Source organism: Melanotaenia boesemani, chromosome 9, assembly GCF_017639745.1.
Source record: "Melanotaenia boesemani isolate fMelBoe1 chromosome 9, fMelBoe1.pri, whole genome shotgun sequence".
Classification (NCBI taxonomy): domain Eukaryota; kingdom Metazoa; phylum Chordata; class Actinopteri; order Atheriniformes; family Melanotaeniidae; genus Melanotaenia; species Melanotaenia boesemani.
In genome coordinates this window covers 35,649,632-35,664,073 of record NC_055690.1, presented here as the reverse complement: position 1 = coordinate 35,664,073, position 14,442 = coordinate 35,649,632, and the positions used below count along the sequence as shown (strand labels likewise).

Below are 14,442 nucleotides of genomic sequence, written 5' to 3'. Positions count from 1 at the left end.
TCCGCTGCAGCTAGCCTGCTCCAGACCAGGCTAACTGCTCAGGCTAAGATTAATCCTAGCGAGTCACCTGCATGTCCAACGTCAATTCTATGAGGAATTAATGTGTTTTACAGCATGTCCATGGTCTTCCTAAGTATGGCGCGTCATTTTAATCATCCAGTATTAAAATATTACATATACAGTCACTGTACATTTAATCCAAATCTGTTCGTAATCGCAACAGCCTTTTTATATGGATTCGAGTTGTAGTATTATTATTCTATTCTATTCTACAGTCATTTAGCAGACGCTTTTATCCAAAGCGACTTACATTTGAGAGTAAGAACAACACAAGCATGAATTCAAACAAGATGGGACGTCGTAATTAAGTGTTAGTCAGACCGCTTTGAGTCCAGTTAGACCCAGGTGCTGTCGTGTAGTGCTAGTGCAGTGCATATAATTATTTTTTTTTTTTTTAGTCATTTTATTTAAATACAGGATCACGATTTCATCACACAATATCAACTAGGTCATAAGTGCATGATTTCATCAGGCCAAGTGTTATATTGCTATGCTAATGAAGACTGCTCGTCAAATTGCTGTCAGAGGATTTATAAATTTGTTTTATTGCATTAATTGAGATTACAAAACACAGCGGATGAGGTTACAAAGGTGTATTCAATTTAATCTGTGACGAGGGCAATGTAGAATATTCAGGTCCAACTCCCCTTCACCTGTTCCCTCTTCATAATGGCTTGCCCTTTATCGGAGGATGTGCTGGACGAGGAAGCCCGCATCCTCAGAAGAGCATTCAGACGTGAACGAGTCTTCAGGGACAGCTCACATCCCCTGGCCTTTGGAGATGACTGTGTCATTGAAAGATACAGATTTTCGGGTGATGGACTAAGATACTTATGTAGGCTGCTGAGTCCAAAAATACAGCACCAGACAGCGTGAAGCCATGCCCTCACTGTACCACAGATGATCTGTGTCACATTGAGATGGCTTGCGAGTGGGAGCTTCCTTTATTCTGTTGGGGATGCAGAGAACCTCAATAAAGGAACCATTTGCCGGACAATCAGATGCGTTTGTCTGGCGCTGAAATCATTCAGCAATATATTCATCACCTTCCCTGGCCACAGAAGACCCCTCTACATCAAGGAGGAGTTTTACAAGATTGCAGGTAACCTCAATTTTAATGTGCACCCATTAGTTTCTAAGTATATCCGTCACAGTTGGATACTCACTATTTTTTGTTACAGCTTTCCCTAACATCATTGGGGCAGTGGATTGCACACACATAAGAATCAGACGCCCCTCAGGTGAACATGAGGGAGATTACATTAACAGGAAATCCTTCACAGCATCAATGTTCAGGTAAGAGTGATTTGTGGTTATGACCTACATGAATCTGTTCTGTGCATTTAATGACCTTAATAGGCTACAACTAAATATTTCAGATGATCTGTGATGCTGACTGCCTTGTGAGCAATTTAGAGGCAAAGTGGCCTGGCTCAGTGCATGACTCTAGAGTCTTTCGGGCTAGTCCAATTTATGAGAGACTTTCACAAGGTAGCCCACACATTTGTACTGTAAGCACCTTGGACATTGTGTGTGTAACTCTGTTTTCTAACTTATATTTTGTATTATCAGGTGAATTCTCTGGTGTGCTGCTGGGAGATAAAGGATACGCCTGTGAGTCATTCCTCTTGACTCCCCTTGCGGATCCCCAAACCCCACCACAGCAGGCCTACAACCATGCACACACCAAGACAAGGGCTCGAATCGAGATGACCTTCGGCCTTCTGAAATCTCGGTTTCAGTGCCTGCACCACCTGAGGATTTCCCCAGACAGAGCCTGTGATGTTATTGCTGCATGCGTAGTACTGCATAACATTGCAGGCCTAAGAAAGGAGAGACCCCCCGAGTGGCTGTTGATGTTGACTGGGAAAATGCTCCCATCTTCCCGGACAACATTAATGGCAGACTTGTCAGGGAGCAATATATTGCAAGTTTCTTCACTTAATTTTTGGATTTAGCCCCTTTATTTAATAAAGGAGCTTTTCCTGTGTGAGCATTTTGTTTAGCACTGGTGGTTCTTTAAAATTCTTTTACATTCATGAAAAGAGGACGGACACCAATGTTCTAGTTCTTTTTTTTTATTAAGCAGTCATTTGTCTTGGTTGCTTGGATCCTACGACAGCAAAAGTAACAAGGATTAAAACACTGTATTGCAGATATGGTTACTGTGTGCATTGAAACACTCACTTCTCTTTCTAGTTTCTGGATTTCCAGGTCCAGTTTTCTGAGTGTCCGGCGTTTAATCTCTAGATCAGCTCTATTTCTTGGAGCTTTCTCTTTTTGAGTCTGATTTTAACATCTGCCAGCTCTCTCTCTCTCTCCAGGTGCCCTGAATAAAGCGTTCTGACAGTTTGTGAAGTCTGTAAAGGAAATGTCAGTTAGCACAGCAGGATTTGTGCATAACGTAGATTTACTTCAGCCAATACTCACAATGTTACCAGGCTGCTTAGGAGACTGTGCAGCATCCGGGTCCTGTTACACATTTTCTATTAGCACCACATCACTGACTTCATATCCTTCATGGAATAAATAAGCAGGCCAATCCCATAAAACTGACATGCCTCAAGCCTTCTGGACTCCACTGACAGTCTCCTCATCTGCAGACGTGCATTCTGCAGCTGCAGATGTGCCTTCCCCCTGCCGTATACATGCAGCGAGAGGACTCGGATTAAGATTTCACAGAACATACCAAGCCTGTGATTTCGAGACACTGTACTAACCGGATCATCTTCTGGTGGCTCCAAAAGTGTAATTGTGTTCCCAGACACTGCAAGGTTATCCAAAGTCAGACACTATATTATATTTGATTGTGTTCCATGTGCAGTAGAATTGCAGTACTTTGTGTACCTTGTATGAAGCGGACAGTTTCTGTGGCTGGGACAGAGTCAGTTATTGTCCCTCCCTGGATCCCCTCCATCACTGGCCTCCCTTTATTTAAATGGAGGCCAGTTCCTCTGCTGGAGTCACATCCTGGCTTGGTGGGCCGCCCCCTGTGCCAGTTCTATAGGCCTTTTTTTAACTGCTACAATCATACAGACATTGAACATGTCAGCAGACACCTCATCTATTCACCTCATTTGTTCTCGGTTATCTACTTTGGAGTCACTTACCAGCCTGCAAAATGTTCTTATATTTAATTTTTTCTTGCTGCCAGGTCCTTTTATGGCCAGACAGGTTTGTCCTTTATGAAGGACAGAAAGATAAAATAGATAAAAACGTTACATGAGGAAAATAGATTAAATGACACATTGTGGATAATTGTTTGCACCTAATCATACTCTACATTTCCTGAGTAACATGCACCTGCTTGTCACTCTTAAAGTATACAACAGTTAGTGGATTTGAAAAGTAATCCTTTAATTGTAGCCTAATTATGACAGTTCCAGTGGAGCACTGTTTATTAATTGTACAGTTTTTGACTACTTACGCATTGAGCCGGTCGGCTATTGTCTGCCAGGATCTCTCGCGTTCTTTACTTATGGCATTGGTATTGCCTTTTTTCCTTATAATATCCTTAACTTCGTCAGAGAACTCCGTCAGGAGCTGTTGTTCAGCGGCCGTGACGTAGGACGCGCGACTTTTATCCATTTCCCCATCGGTGATTCTGTGAGCGATCGCGAGGTCTGCTTCAGTATGCCGTGCACACGCACTTATCCCAACTATCTTCACCTGGCTTAACCTAGCCGCACCTTCTCATCCTGGCTCAGCAAACGTGCAACCAATTAAGCCAGGATAGGCCGCGCAAGCTAGGTCAAGCTGGGCTTGCTTAATTATCCTGGATTTCTTTATTCTGGTTTCGTGCAATACCCCTCTGGAGGATTGTTTTAGTTCAGTGTTAAACGTACTAAAAATAAAAATAGTGATAACATTTAGATCTTCGATAAAGTCGCCCTAACATGCATGACATGGAAAATATATAATATAAAAAGTGGCATCATGATAAAGTTGGCATTTATTGAATTAAGATAATTTAAATGATTAGATATTTTATATCTTTGTGTTTGGAGGGAAGTTCATTTAGCGATTTAAGCAAAAAGGAGGAAAAATTTTACTCTGTAAATGTTTTAAAGCAGTTTTTGGGTTTTTGTTCTTTAATGACCTGAAAGGTTAGTAAATTTGTCTTCAGGGTTCTGTTGACCTTTAAGAACATTTAAACTGGAATTACAAAGTTCTTCTTTTGAAACACTTATTTACAAAAAAACAAAACAACCAAACAACAACCAAAAACAAACAACCAGAATGGTCCAAAAATGAGAATGACCTGAAGGGACGACGATAACCTACAAGGTGAAGGTTGCAAACATGGTTTTCTTAAACTGGTATTTTCTGGACTTCATGTGATGGGACACACAGTTCATTTAACCATTTAATGTCACACTGGAGCGTTGACCTGAACTTCACATTTATTTGGTACACTTCCCTGAAAAAATGGAGCATAATAATTTAAAGGTGCAGATAAACAAGCAGTAAAACATGTTTGTTGTCGTCCTCAGTCCTCTGTCCTCTGCTCTGCAAGAACGGCGGCGTCTGTCTCCAGAGGGACCATTGTCTCTGTCCCTCAAACTTCACTGGAAAGTTCTGCCACATCCCAGTCGCTCCTGCGGCCGCCACATCTGGCCCCGCCTCCCAGTCCTCCACCAATGAGATCGTCAAACCAGTGCTCCTCTCTGCCCAGGCAGCCAATCAGGGGCTGACCCAGTCTGAGTTCCTGCTGCCGCTGGGACAGAACCAGGAAGAGCCGCGACCCGGAGGTGAGTCTGAAAGCTGCCGGTAACGAGACGTTTGATCCGATCAGGATCATTTAACGTCTCACGTTTTAGTCATTACGTTCAAACAGAGTTTTCACGTCGTGTTTTAGGTTCATTTCCAACCTGTTTCTACATTTAATTTCTATTTTTAAATAAACATTTAATGATTTCTTTCCTAAGTTTATATATATATACATATATATATATATGTATATATATATAATTTTTTTTTACAGTTTTAAGATATTTTCTGGAAACTGATGTTTTTTTTTTTTTTTTTTTTTTTTATTAAAACCTGTCTTGTCCAGCATCGTTGCAAACAGAATGATTGTCTGGCTGCTGTCTGGTGCTGGGCAATTTTACTCTATCAAGCAGGGATTTATACTACATGTATAAAGTCCCTCTTGATGACATGAGAAACTTTATTAAATCAGACTCTTAATGCTGGACTCGACCGGAGGGGACAGAGAGAGAGAGAGAGAAAAGAAAGTAGAGAGAAGAGGGAGGGGAGAGAGAGGGACAGAAAGGGTGTGGGGAGTGCGGGTGGGGACTTGAAACATCATACAGAAAACCATGTAATCCATACTACTTACAACATATATAGCTAAGATCATCCTAGCCAGTAGGTCATTACACAACTAGTTGATAATAGTAACAATAATAATAATAAGAGTAAGAGTAATAATAATAATAAGAACAGAAATAATAAAAAAAAGAAAAAAAATATGATAATAGATATAAGTGAAACTGCTGTATTCAAGAACACGCGCAGAGAAACCTGTGTGGATGTGCTGGAGAACTCGGCCACACGGCGACGCAAAGACTGTGTGGAGACGTTCAGGAAGGAGTGACCATGCAGAGTGATCATGCAGATGCCACCTCACTTGAACAGAGGCCAGAGTCAGGCCAGCGGTCCCGAGACCCAGGCCACCAGCCCCCCCGCAGGCAACAGATCCCGACCGGTCCACAGAGACGACCACTCGCCCGCCCAGGAAGGCAGCAGCAGGAGACCCCAGCAGGAGCCGCCCCGCGGACACAGGGCACCGGCCGCCCGGGACAGACGGGGCAGAGGGCCCGGGCCCAGGAGCGCAGGGACACCCCCCCCCCCCACAGGCCGAGGGCCAGCACGCCACCCGGGGGGACCCGGCCCGCCCAGACGGCCACCACCAGAGGCCAGCCCCACACCCCAGCGCCCAGCCGCACACCCCGAGAACCAGTCCTGCCCCCCCCCCAGACCAACACACACACACACAAACACACACACTCTCCTTCCACTCCTCCATTCATCCTCCCACGCATACACCATTCAACCCTCACATACTCTGTCCTCCCACACACACACACCATCCTTCCACCATCCATCCTTCCACACACACACCATCCTTCCTCCCACACACTCACCATCCTTCCACCATACACTCTCCCACACATACACCATCCTCCCTCTCATACACCATTCATCCACCTTCACACCTCCCACACACACACACACACACACACCATCCTTCCACTACCCATCCTCCCACACATACATCATTCTCCTACACATACACCGTCCTCCCTCTCCTACACCAAACATCCACCTTCACGTACCCCATCCTCCCACACACACACACCACCCCTCCATCACCCACTCTCCCAAACATACACCACTCCCTCACACACACACCATCCTCCCTCCCATACACCATCCATCCTCCCGCACACACACCATCCTTCCACCATCCATCCTCCCACACACTCCCCCATCCCTGCACCATACATTCTCCCATACATACCCCATCCTCCCACACATACATCATCCCTCCACCATTCATCCTCCCACACCCACACCACCCCCCCTCCCACACACCACACATCCACCTCCACACACCCCACCCTCCCACACACCATCCCTCCACCACCCATCCCCCCACACCCACACCCCTCTCCCACCCACACACCACCACCCCCCCCCCCCCAACACACACACACACAAACACCATCCCCCCACCACCATCCTCCCGCCACCCCACGCCGCGGGGGGACAGCCCCAGCCAGGAGGCGAGGAGACACGAGCCAGGCCCCCACCCCCCCACCCCGCCCCCACTCCCCACCCCCAAAACAGCACCTTCCCCCCAGGGCCAGCAGCCAAAACCCCCCGGGACAGCCCGCCTACGCCCCGGGCCAACGCGACAGGCCACCCGGCCCGCCCGCCCCCGGGCCATCCATGGAGACAGGGGCGCTTGAAGACCCCATCCCCCCTCCCTCCCCCACTAGTGATGGAATATATTATGTGCTGTTTGCAATTAAAAAAAGAGGGTTAAAATTGGGGGGCAGTAACTGCATTGAGGAGGGGGCGGGGCCACCTGAGCAGTCCCACCCACCTGACCTCGCATGTTCCACCCCCCAAAACGTGTTTGTATGTTGCAAATGTTATTTGTGCTCAGTGACTAAGTGGAATTAAAAGCTGGGAGGCATGCTGCCGCTCGGCGAAGCAACGGGGCCACTATGATGACCCCCCTGCCCCGCCCAGCGCAACAAGCACACCTCCCACAGCCCTACCTGTGTATGTAGTGAAGAGTGGGGGAGGGGAGGGGTCAGGAGATGTAGGTCCAGAGGGGAGTAAGCCTCCCCCCTGGAAGACGACCCGCCAGTGGCTTAGGGCGCCCCTGTCCCCCGCCGGCCCCGAAGAGCGTCACAGGCCCGGAGCAGGCACCCCAACCCAGGCACGCCACGAACCCCCCCAGGGGCCAGCCACCAGCCCAAGGGGCCACTTTCCTCTTTCTGAGTGGGAGGGGGGTGAGGCAAAGGGAGGGAACCCCAGGCCCACGCCCCCAACACCCGGCCAGGGCGCCCCCCAGAGGACACGTCCTAACCCCCTGCAAACGCACACACACTTTTTTTTTTTTTTTTTTTTTCCCCCCCCCAGCCACTCACACACCCTCTCACACACCTCTATACACCAACACCTCAATACGTGCACATACCTCCACACACACACTTCACGCACATACCTATAAACACACACCCCGGTGCCCACATACACACACACACTCTCATACCCCTCCATACACATACACCACTACACACGCACTCACATACATACCTGCATATACACACAAGCACCTCCATACATACTCACGCCTCCACCCACTCCTTCACTCCTCCACACACACCTCGACCTCCACGTGCACACACTCATATATACACACCTTCACACACACCCACACACACATCCCACATAGACCTCCACACACACACCCGCACACCACTCACACACACATACACGCACACACCTAGACCTTCATACACACCCACACACACATACAGCACACACATCCCTCTACACCCACCCACACACCAGCATACCTACAGACACACACACATACACACCCATCTATATACAAACACACCCCCACCCAGGTTCCGGGGCTGCGACCAAGCACCAGGGCACGGACCAACCCCCGGCACGGCACATCCGGACGGGCCCAGCCCCCCCCAGCAGCGGCAGACCCCCCACCCCCAGGAGAGGGGGGAGACCCGACACCCCAGAGCCCGGGGCCCCCACCTGGCCCACCCCGGGCCTGACCGGCCACCCGGCCAGGGGCCGACGGACACCGACCCAGGCACCCCGGCAGCCACCCCCCACCACCACGAGGCAGCCCCACCCCGGGGCCCACCCAATGCCGCCCGCCCAGACCGGAACCCCCAGCCGACCCAGCAGCGGAGCAGCCGAGATCCCCACCCAGGAGACAACCGGAGACCCGAAGCCACCAGGGACCCCCCCACCCATATCCACCCCCATCCCAGCGAAGCCGCAATCCTCCACCTACATTAGGTGATGTAGCCAGTCACAGGGGACCAGAGGGAATGAAAGTCATCTGATTGGTTGCTGGAGGAGGCAGACATTGTCTCAATGCTGATGTGATCTAACAGGAGATTTCTAAACTGCTGGATAGACAAATTATTCTTATCTTTCCAGTTCACAAGGATAGTTTTCTTTGCGATGCATAAGACTGCGAGGACCAAGTTTATGGAGTGTATTCCTATGTTAGTGTCACCCAGGTCGCCCAGTAGGCAAAGTGTGGGGTTTGCAGAAAAACTGGTTTTAAACCATTTTGAGAGATCTTCACACACCTTAATCCAGAACCTTTGGACAGGTGTGCAGGACCACAGCGCATGGATGTAGCTATCAGAAGTGTTCTCAGAGCAGTGTGGGCAGATATCTGATGGTGAAAGGCCCATCCTGAACATCCTGTGTCCTGTATAATGAGTTCTATGGAGAATTTTGAATTGTATTAGTTGTATATTTGAATTCTGAGTCATTTTAAACGTGTTTAAACATATTTGTGACCATCTTTTCTGATCAAAGTTATTAGATAAATCATCTTCCCATTTTGAAGTTGGGAGAGATATCCTGTCTTCTAGCTTTGCAAGTAATCTATATATTTTTGATAATAATTTTGGAGTATTAAGATTCAAGAATTCTGCTATTCTGACAGGAAGCTGCAAGTCTAACTGTACAGGGGTATACTTCTTACATATAATTGATTTTAGTTGGTGGTACTCTAAGAATTTATTGCTGTTGATTCCATACTGTGAGACAATTGTGTTGAAAGATACAAAGTTTCCATTTTCTATTATCTGTCCTAACTGTTGTATTCCTTTAGTCTTCCATTGAGTGAAGTTTATCATCTTTTTGTTCTGCAGGATGTCAGGGTTGTTCCAGATGGGTGTAAGTCTACATGGAAAGAGGGAAGATCTGGTTATCTTACAGAATTCCCACCAAGCCATTAAGGAAAAACGGATGTTAAGGCTTTTAAAGCACTTATATGGTTTAATGGTTGAGCTGATGAATGGCAGGTCAGAGATGACTAAGTCCTCACACAAAGCCTGCTCCACATCTAGCCACGGCTCATCCAGATAACTGGGTTTGAGCCACATTGAGATGTACTGCAGCCTGTTAGCTATAAAGTAGTGATTAAAGTTTGGTAGATCCAGTCCTCCTCTATCTTTAGTCTGCTGTAAGGTTTTAAGACTGATACGTGACGGCTTGTTTTTCCAAAGAAACTTGGATATGAAAGAGTCCAGAGATTTAAACCAACTGGTGGAGGGTTTAGTGGGTATCATTGAAAATAAATAATTAACTTTAGGTAGAATCATCATCTTAATGGTGGCAACTCTCCCCATTAGTGAGATGGGTAAGCACCTCCACCGTAAGAGATCATCTTCTATTGTTTTTAGTAGCTGAACATAGTTTAATTTTGTTAAATCTGATAATCTGGGGGAAATATTTATACCTAAATATCTAATGTTTCCTGTCTGTATTTTGATATTAGGGATGTTTTGTAGGTCACAGTTGATGGACATGGCTGTAGTCTTAGACCAGTTAATAGAATAATCAGATATTGATGAGAACTTATTAATAACTGTGATTGTCTCAGAGAGTGATGTTTGTGAGTTCTGAAGGAAAAGTAATATATCATCTGTATAAAGACTTATTTTATGTTCTATATTTTTGCCCTGGATTCCTTTAATTTCTATATTTTGTCTAATAGCAGCTGCTAACGGCTCTATGAAAATGGCAAAAAGTGAGGGGGAGAGTGGACAGCCCTGTCTGGTGCCTCTCTGTAAGCGGAAGCTTGGAGAAGTTTGATCGTTGGTTTTCACACATGCATTTGGGTTATTATATAATATTTTAATCCACTCTATGAAAGCAGGTCCAAACCCAAATTTGTCTAGTGTTGCAAATAGAAACTTCCAGTTTACCCTGTCGAAGGCTTTTTCTGCATCTAGAGAAATGATTGTGGATTCTAGATTATGTAAAGTAGAGTAATCTATGAGGTTAATTAGTCTACGCGTGTTAGTAGATGAATGTCGACCTTTTATAAAACCTGTCTGGTCCGGATGTATTATAAGAGGGGTTATTTTTTCTATCCTTCTGGCAAGAGCTTTACTAATTATTTTCAGGTCTACATTTATTAAAGATATGGGACGGTAACTGGATGGAAGTGTGGGGTCTTTGCCTGGTTTTAGCAATAGTGTTATATTAGCTAAGTTCATATTTTGCGGTGTTTTTTGTTTTTCCTGTATTTCTAACAACATATTATAAAATGTAGGAGCTAGCGTTGTCCAGAATTCCTTGTAAAATTCTGCTGAGTAACCATCTGGACCCGGGGCTTTATTGTTGGGCATATGTTGGAGAGCTTCGTGGAGTTCATCTACAGTAATAGGTGCATCTAAATTTATTTTATTTTCATTTTTTAGTTTTGGTAGATTAATGTTGTTTAAAAATTGTTCAATATGTTCATCTGTTGGATTAATCTGTGATTCATATAATGTTTTATAGAAGCTTCTAAACGTGTCATTTATCTTGTCTGGGTCATGGCTGATGTTTCCGTCTTGATCTTTAACAGAGGAGATTGTTGTTTTCTCCTTGTTTGTTTTTAGTTGATTTGCTAAAAACTTTCCAGATTTGTTACTATGTTCAAAGTTCTCCAAGCGAAGTCTTTGCACTAAAAACTGTGTTTTTTTATCTATAATTTCTTTAAGCTGCAATTTAGTTTTCCTTATATTATTCATTGTGTGCTCTTCGGGGGAAATGCGGTAAGCCTCCTCCAATGATTTAATCCTGAGTTCTAATTCTAAAACTCTTGCTGTTTCCTTCTTCTTCTTATGTGAGGAGAAGGAAATTATTTTCCCTCGCATTACTGCTTTTCCTGCTTCCCAAAGGAGACACGCTGAAGTTTCAGGCATGTCATTTTTTTCTATATAAATTGACCATTCTTTTTTAAAATAATCAATAAACTCAGGATCTTTCAATAAAGAGGTGTTAAATCTCCAGCTTTGACCAATCGGTTTATTATTTTTGTTTCTCAGAGTGAATGAAACTGGTGCGTGATCGCTGATGCTGATTGGATGTATCTGAGTCTCTGAAATGTCGCCCATTAGTGAGTTACTATTTAAAATATAATCTATTCTAGAGAAGGAGTGGTGAACTGAAGAGAAGAAGGTGTATTCTCTTAGTTTAGGATGGTGAGAGCGCCAAGCATCGCAAAGACCAAAATCCTTCATGTACTGTTTGATAGTTTCTGACGACTGCCAGACTCGATGACTACCTGATGTGCTGCAGCGATCTTGTTCAGTCAAGACTACATTAAAATCACCAGCTAGCACTATTCTGTTATCTGAATAATTCTGGAGTGTAGCAAACAGGGAGTGGAAAAAGGAGGGATCATCTGCATTGGTAATACATAATTTGATATTACAAATAGATAATAAAGTTATCAGAAATCTGCCTTCCGGATCCACTACCAGTGGCGGCTGGCCAGCAGGGGGCGCTGGGGCGCCGCCCTCACCTACAAAGAGTCCATATTCCTGGTTACTACACAATTAAAAAAAACAAACTGTTAGGAATAATTTCGGATGAAGATATGTGTAAAATAATGTATTTTTTTTAGCTTTTTGTGCATGTTAAGCGCATTACACAGTGTTTCTTTTTAATGATTTTTCATTGAACAACACTTCCTGGTTGCGGGGGCGCCGGTCAAATGAATCCCTATTGTCATCCTCAAACTTTTGACTAAAACGTCACTGGAGGCTGCGTTTTGATTGGTTCGTTAAAAATCTGCTTGTGGCGCAGCTCGGTGCGCCCCGGATACGCCCACTTTTCATCGTCAGCCAATTAGAATAGTTGAATTATGTTGCTTCAGTGTGTTTGGACAATGTCATGGTCAATTATACACTCCTGTATTTTAAGCCAGTGTGACGTACATCCGTAGTAGCAAGCAGAGTGAGTTGGAGACGAGTCTGTAGTAGCGTACGATTAGAAAGATGGCATGTGAAAGTGGAACCGGAATTCCCGAGCGAATTAATTCTGTAAAATATTTACAAGAGCACCCATTTTCAAGATGTTCTCTCGAGGAGAAAAAGAGGATAAAGGAGCTCGGGGCTGACCAGCCTGATCTGCAAGCACAGCAACAAAGCGGCGACCGCGGAAGAGCTTATACCCGGGCTTTTTCCCGCTCTTACTATGAAAAACGGAGTTGGCTTGCCGGTTGCGCCGTGAGTAACGCCTTTTTCTGCTTCCCTTGTCTGCTGTTTGAAAGTGTCGGCACAACCGAAATGTTGTGGACAAGCCATACACAGACTTCGTTTTTCTTTTCTTCCTAACTCTGTAACTGTATTGAAATTAAAGTGGCTAAGTTTTAAGTGTCAACTTTCCAAGAAAATTTGCGCCCCCCTAAAAAAAATTGTCATCAGCCGCCACTGTCCACTACTGTGCTATCTATGTTAAAATTTAGTCTCTTATTAATAAGAGTAGCTACTCCTCTCTGCCTAAAATTATAACAGGCTGAGTAAACATGAGGAAACTGAGCTGTTTGAAGAAGATCTATGGTTGAGTTTGTTAAATGAGTCTCTTGTAGTAAGACAATGTCAGCCTGCAGCTCCTGTAATTTATTAAAGATCTTCAACCTCTTCTCCCTGGAACCGGCTCCATGTACATTCCAACAGACGATTTTTAACATGGTTATTGTGAACGGTTTAATGCTTCATGCGTGTTACTGACGCGTGTGTCTTTGTGCGCCCCTCTGCGTGTTCGCGCGTGTTTGCATGCAGCCTGATTGCGCGCGTTTGTCCGTATGTTAAATGTCCGTATATGTAGTCTACCTTAATGCGTGTTCTCTCATACATAAAACGCGAGTGTTTATATGTATCATGTATGGTGCGGCTGTGCGTCCTGACGGTGTTGCGTGCGCTGCTGATATTACAAGCTGGATTACAATTAACAGTGAAGACGTGAAATAGAAAGATAGTGAAAAGTGAAAAGTGAGAAGAGTGGTGAAACAGAAAAAAATACATCGATCTAGATGTAGAGGCTGTGGTGAGACGAGCAGTGTGTTCTACTGTCAGTGATCTATAATGGCGAGTTAAGAGTGATCATTTGGAGAGATTGACTTACAGCACCTGGGATCAGAAGAGCCACGGAGTGATGTCCGGGTCGCGGTACAGTTGTCCATTAATAAACAGTTTATCCACCGCGATGACAGCGCGAGCGCCATTAGCCATAGATTTCCTCCTGATGGGAAACAGGACTCTCCGTCGGTCCAGAATCTCTCTCGGATATTGGTCGTTTACTCCGAAGTTGGTCCCCTTCAGTTCGCGGCCCTGGTTCTTCACCTGCTCCTTCTGTTTGAAGCTGACGAACTTCGCTACTATGGGTCTTGGTCTGCTGGACCCGGGTTTCCTCCCGCCGAGCCGATGGACTCTGTGAAAGGAGATGTTTTTCACCGTTTCCTCCGGGAGATTCAGGTGGGTTTTGATGAAGTTTTTCACCGTGGTCTCGGGGTCCTCCTCCGTCTGCTCTGGAATCCCTGCAAACACCAGGTTCTCTCTCATGCTCCGCGCCTGCAGATCGATCACCGTTTCATTAATCTTCTTATTTTCATCTGAGAGACGGGTCAAGCCCTCGGTGAGGGATTTTACCGTCTCTCTGAGACCGGCATTTTCTGCAGCCAGACTTTCCACCTGCTTCTGGCTGAATTCTAATGATTCACGTAGCGCCTGGAACTCTTTGTGGAGAATTTCTACCAGACTCAAACGCGCATCAAAACTACTGAGTTTCTTATCTATAGAGGTCAGAACATCTGTT

At 45.4% G+C, this 14,442-nt stretch overlaps 1 protein-coding gene across 2 annotated transcripts in view; it reads left to right on the top strand.

The window, feature by feature from the left end:
- The window catches only part of LOC121646282 (latent-transforming growth factor beta-binding protein 1), a 97,188-nt gene that overhangs the window by 48,930 nt on the left and 33,816 nt on the right, over nucleotides 1-14,442 (top strand). For both annotated transcript variants that reach the window (XM_041995187.1, XM_041995188.1), the window contains one exon: nucleotides 4,554-4,811. In XM_041995187.1, the coding sequence (XP_041851121.1) occupies nucleotides 4,554-4,811 (258 nt within the window). The remainder of the gene's footprint in view (nucleotides 1-4,553; nucleotides 4,812-14,442) is intronic.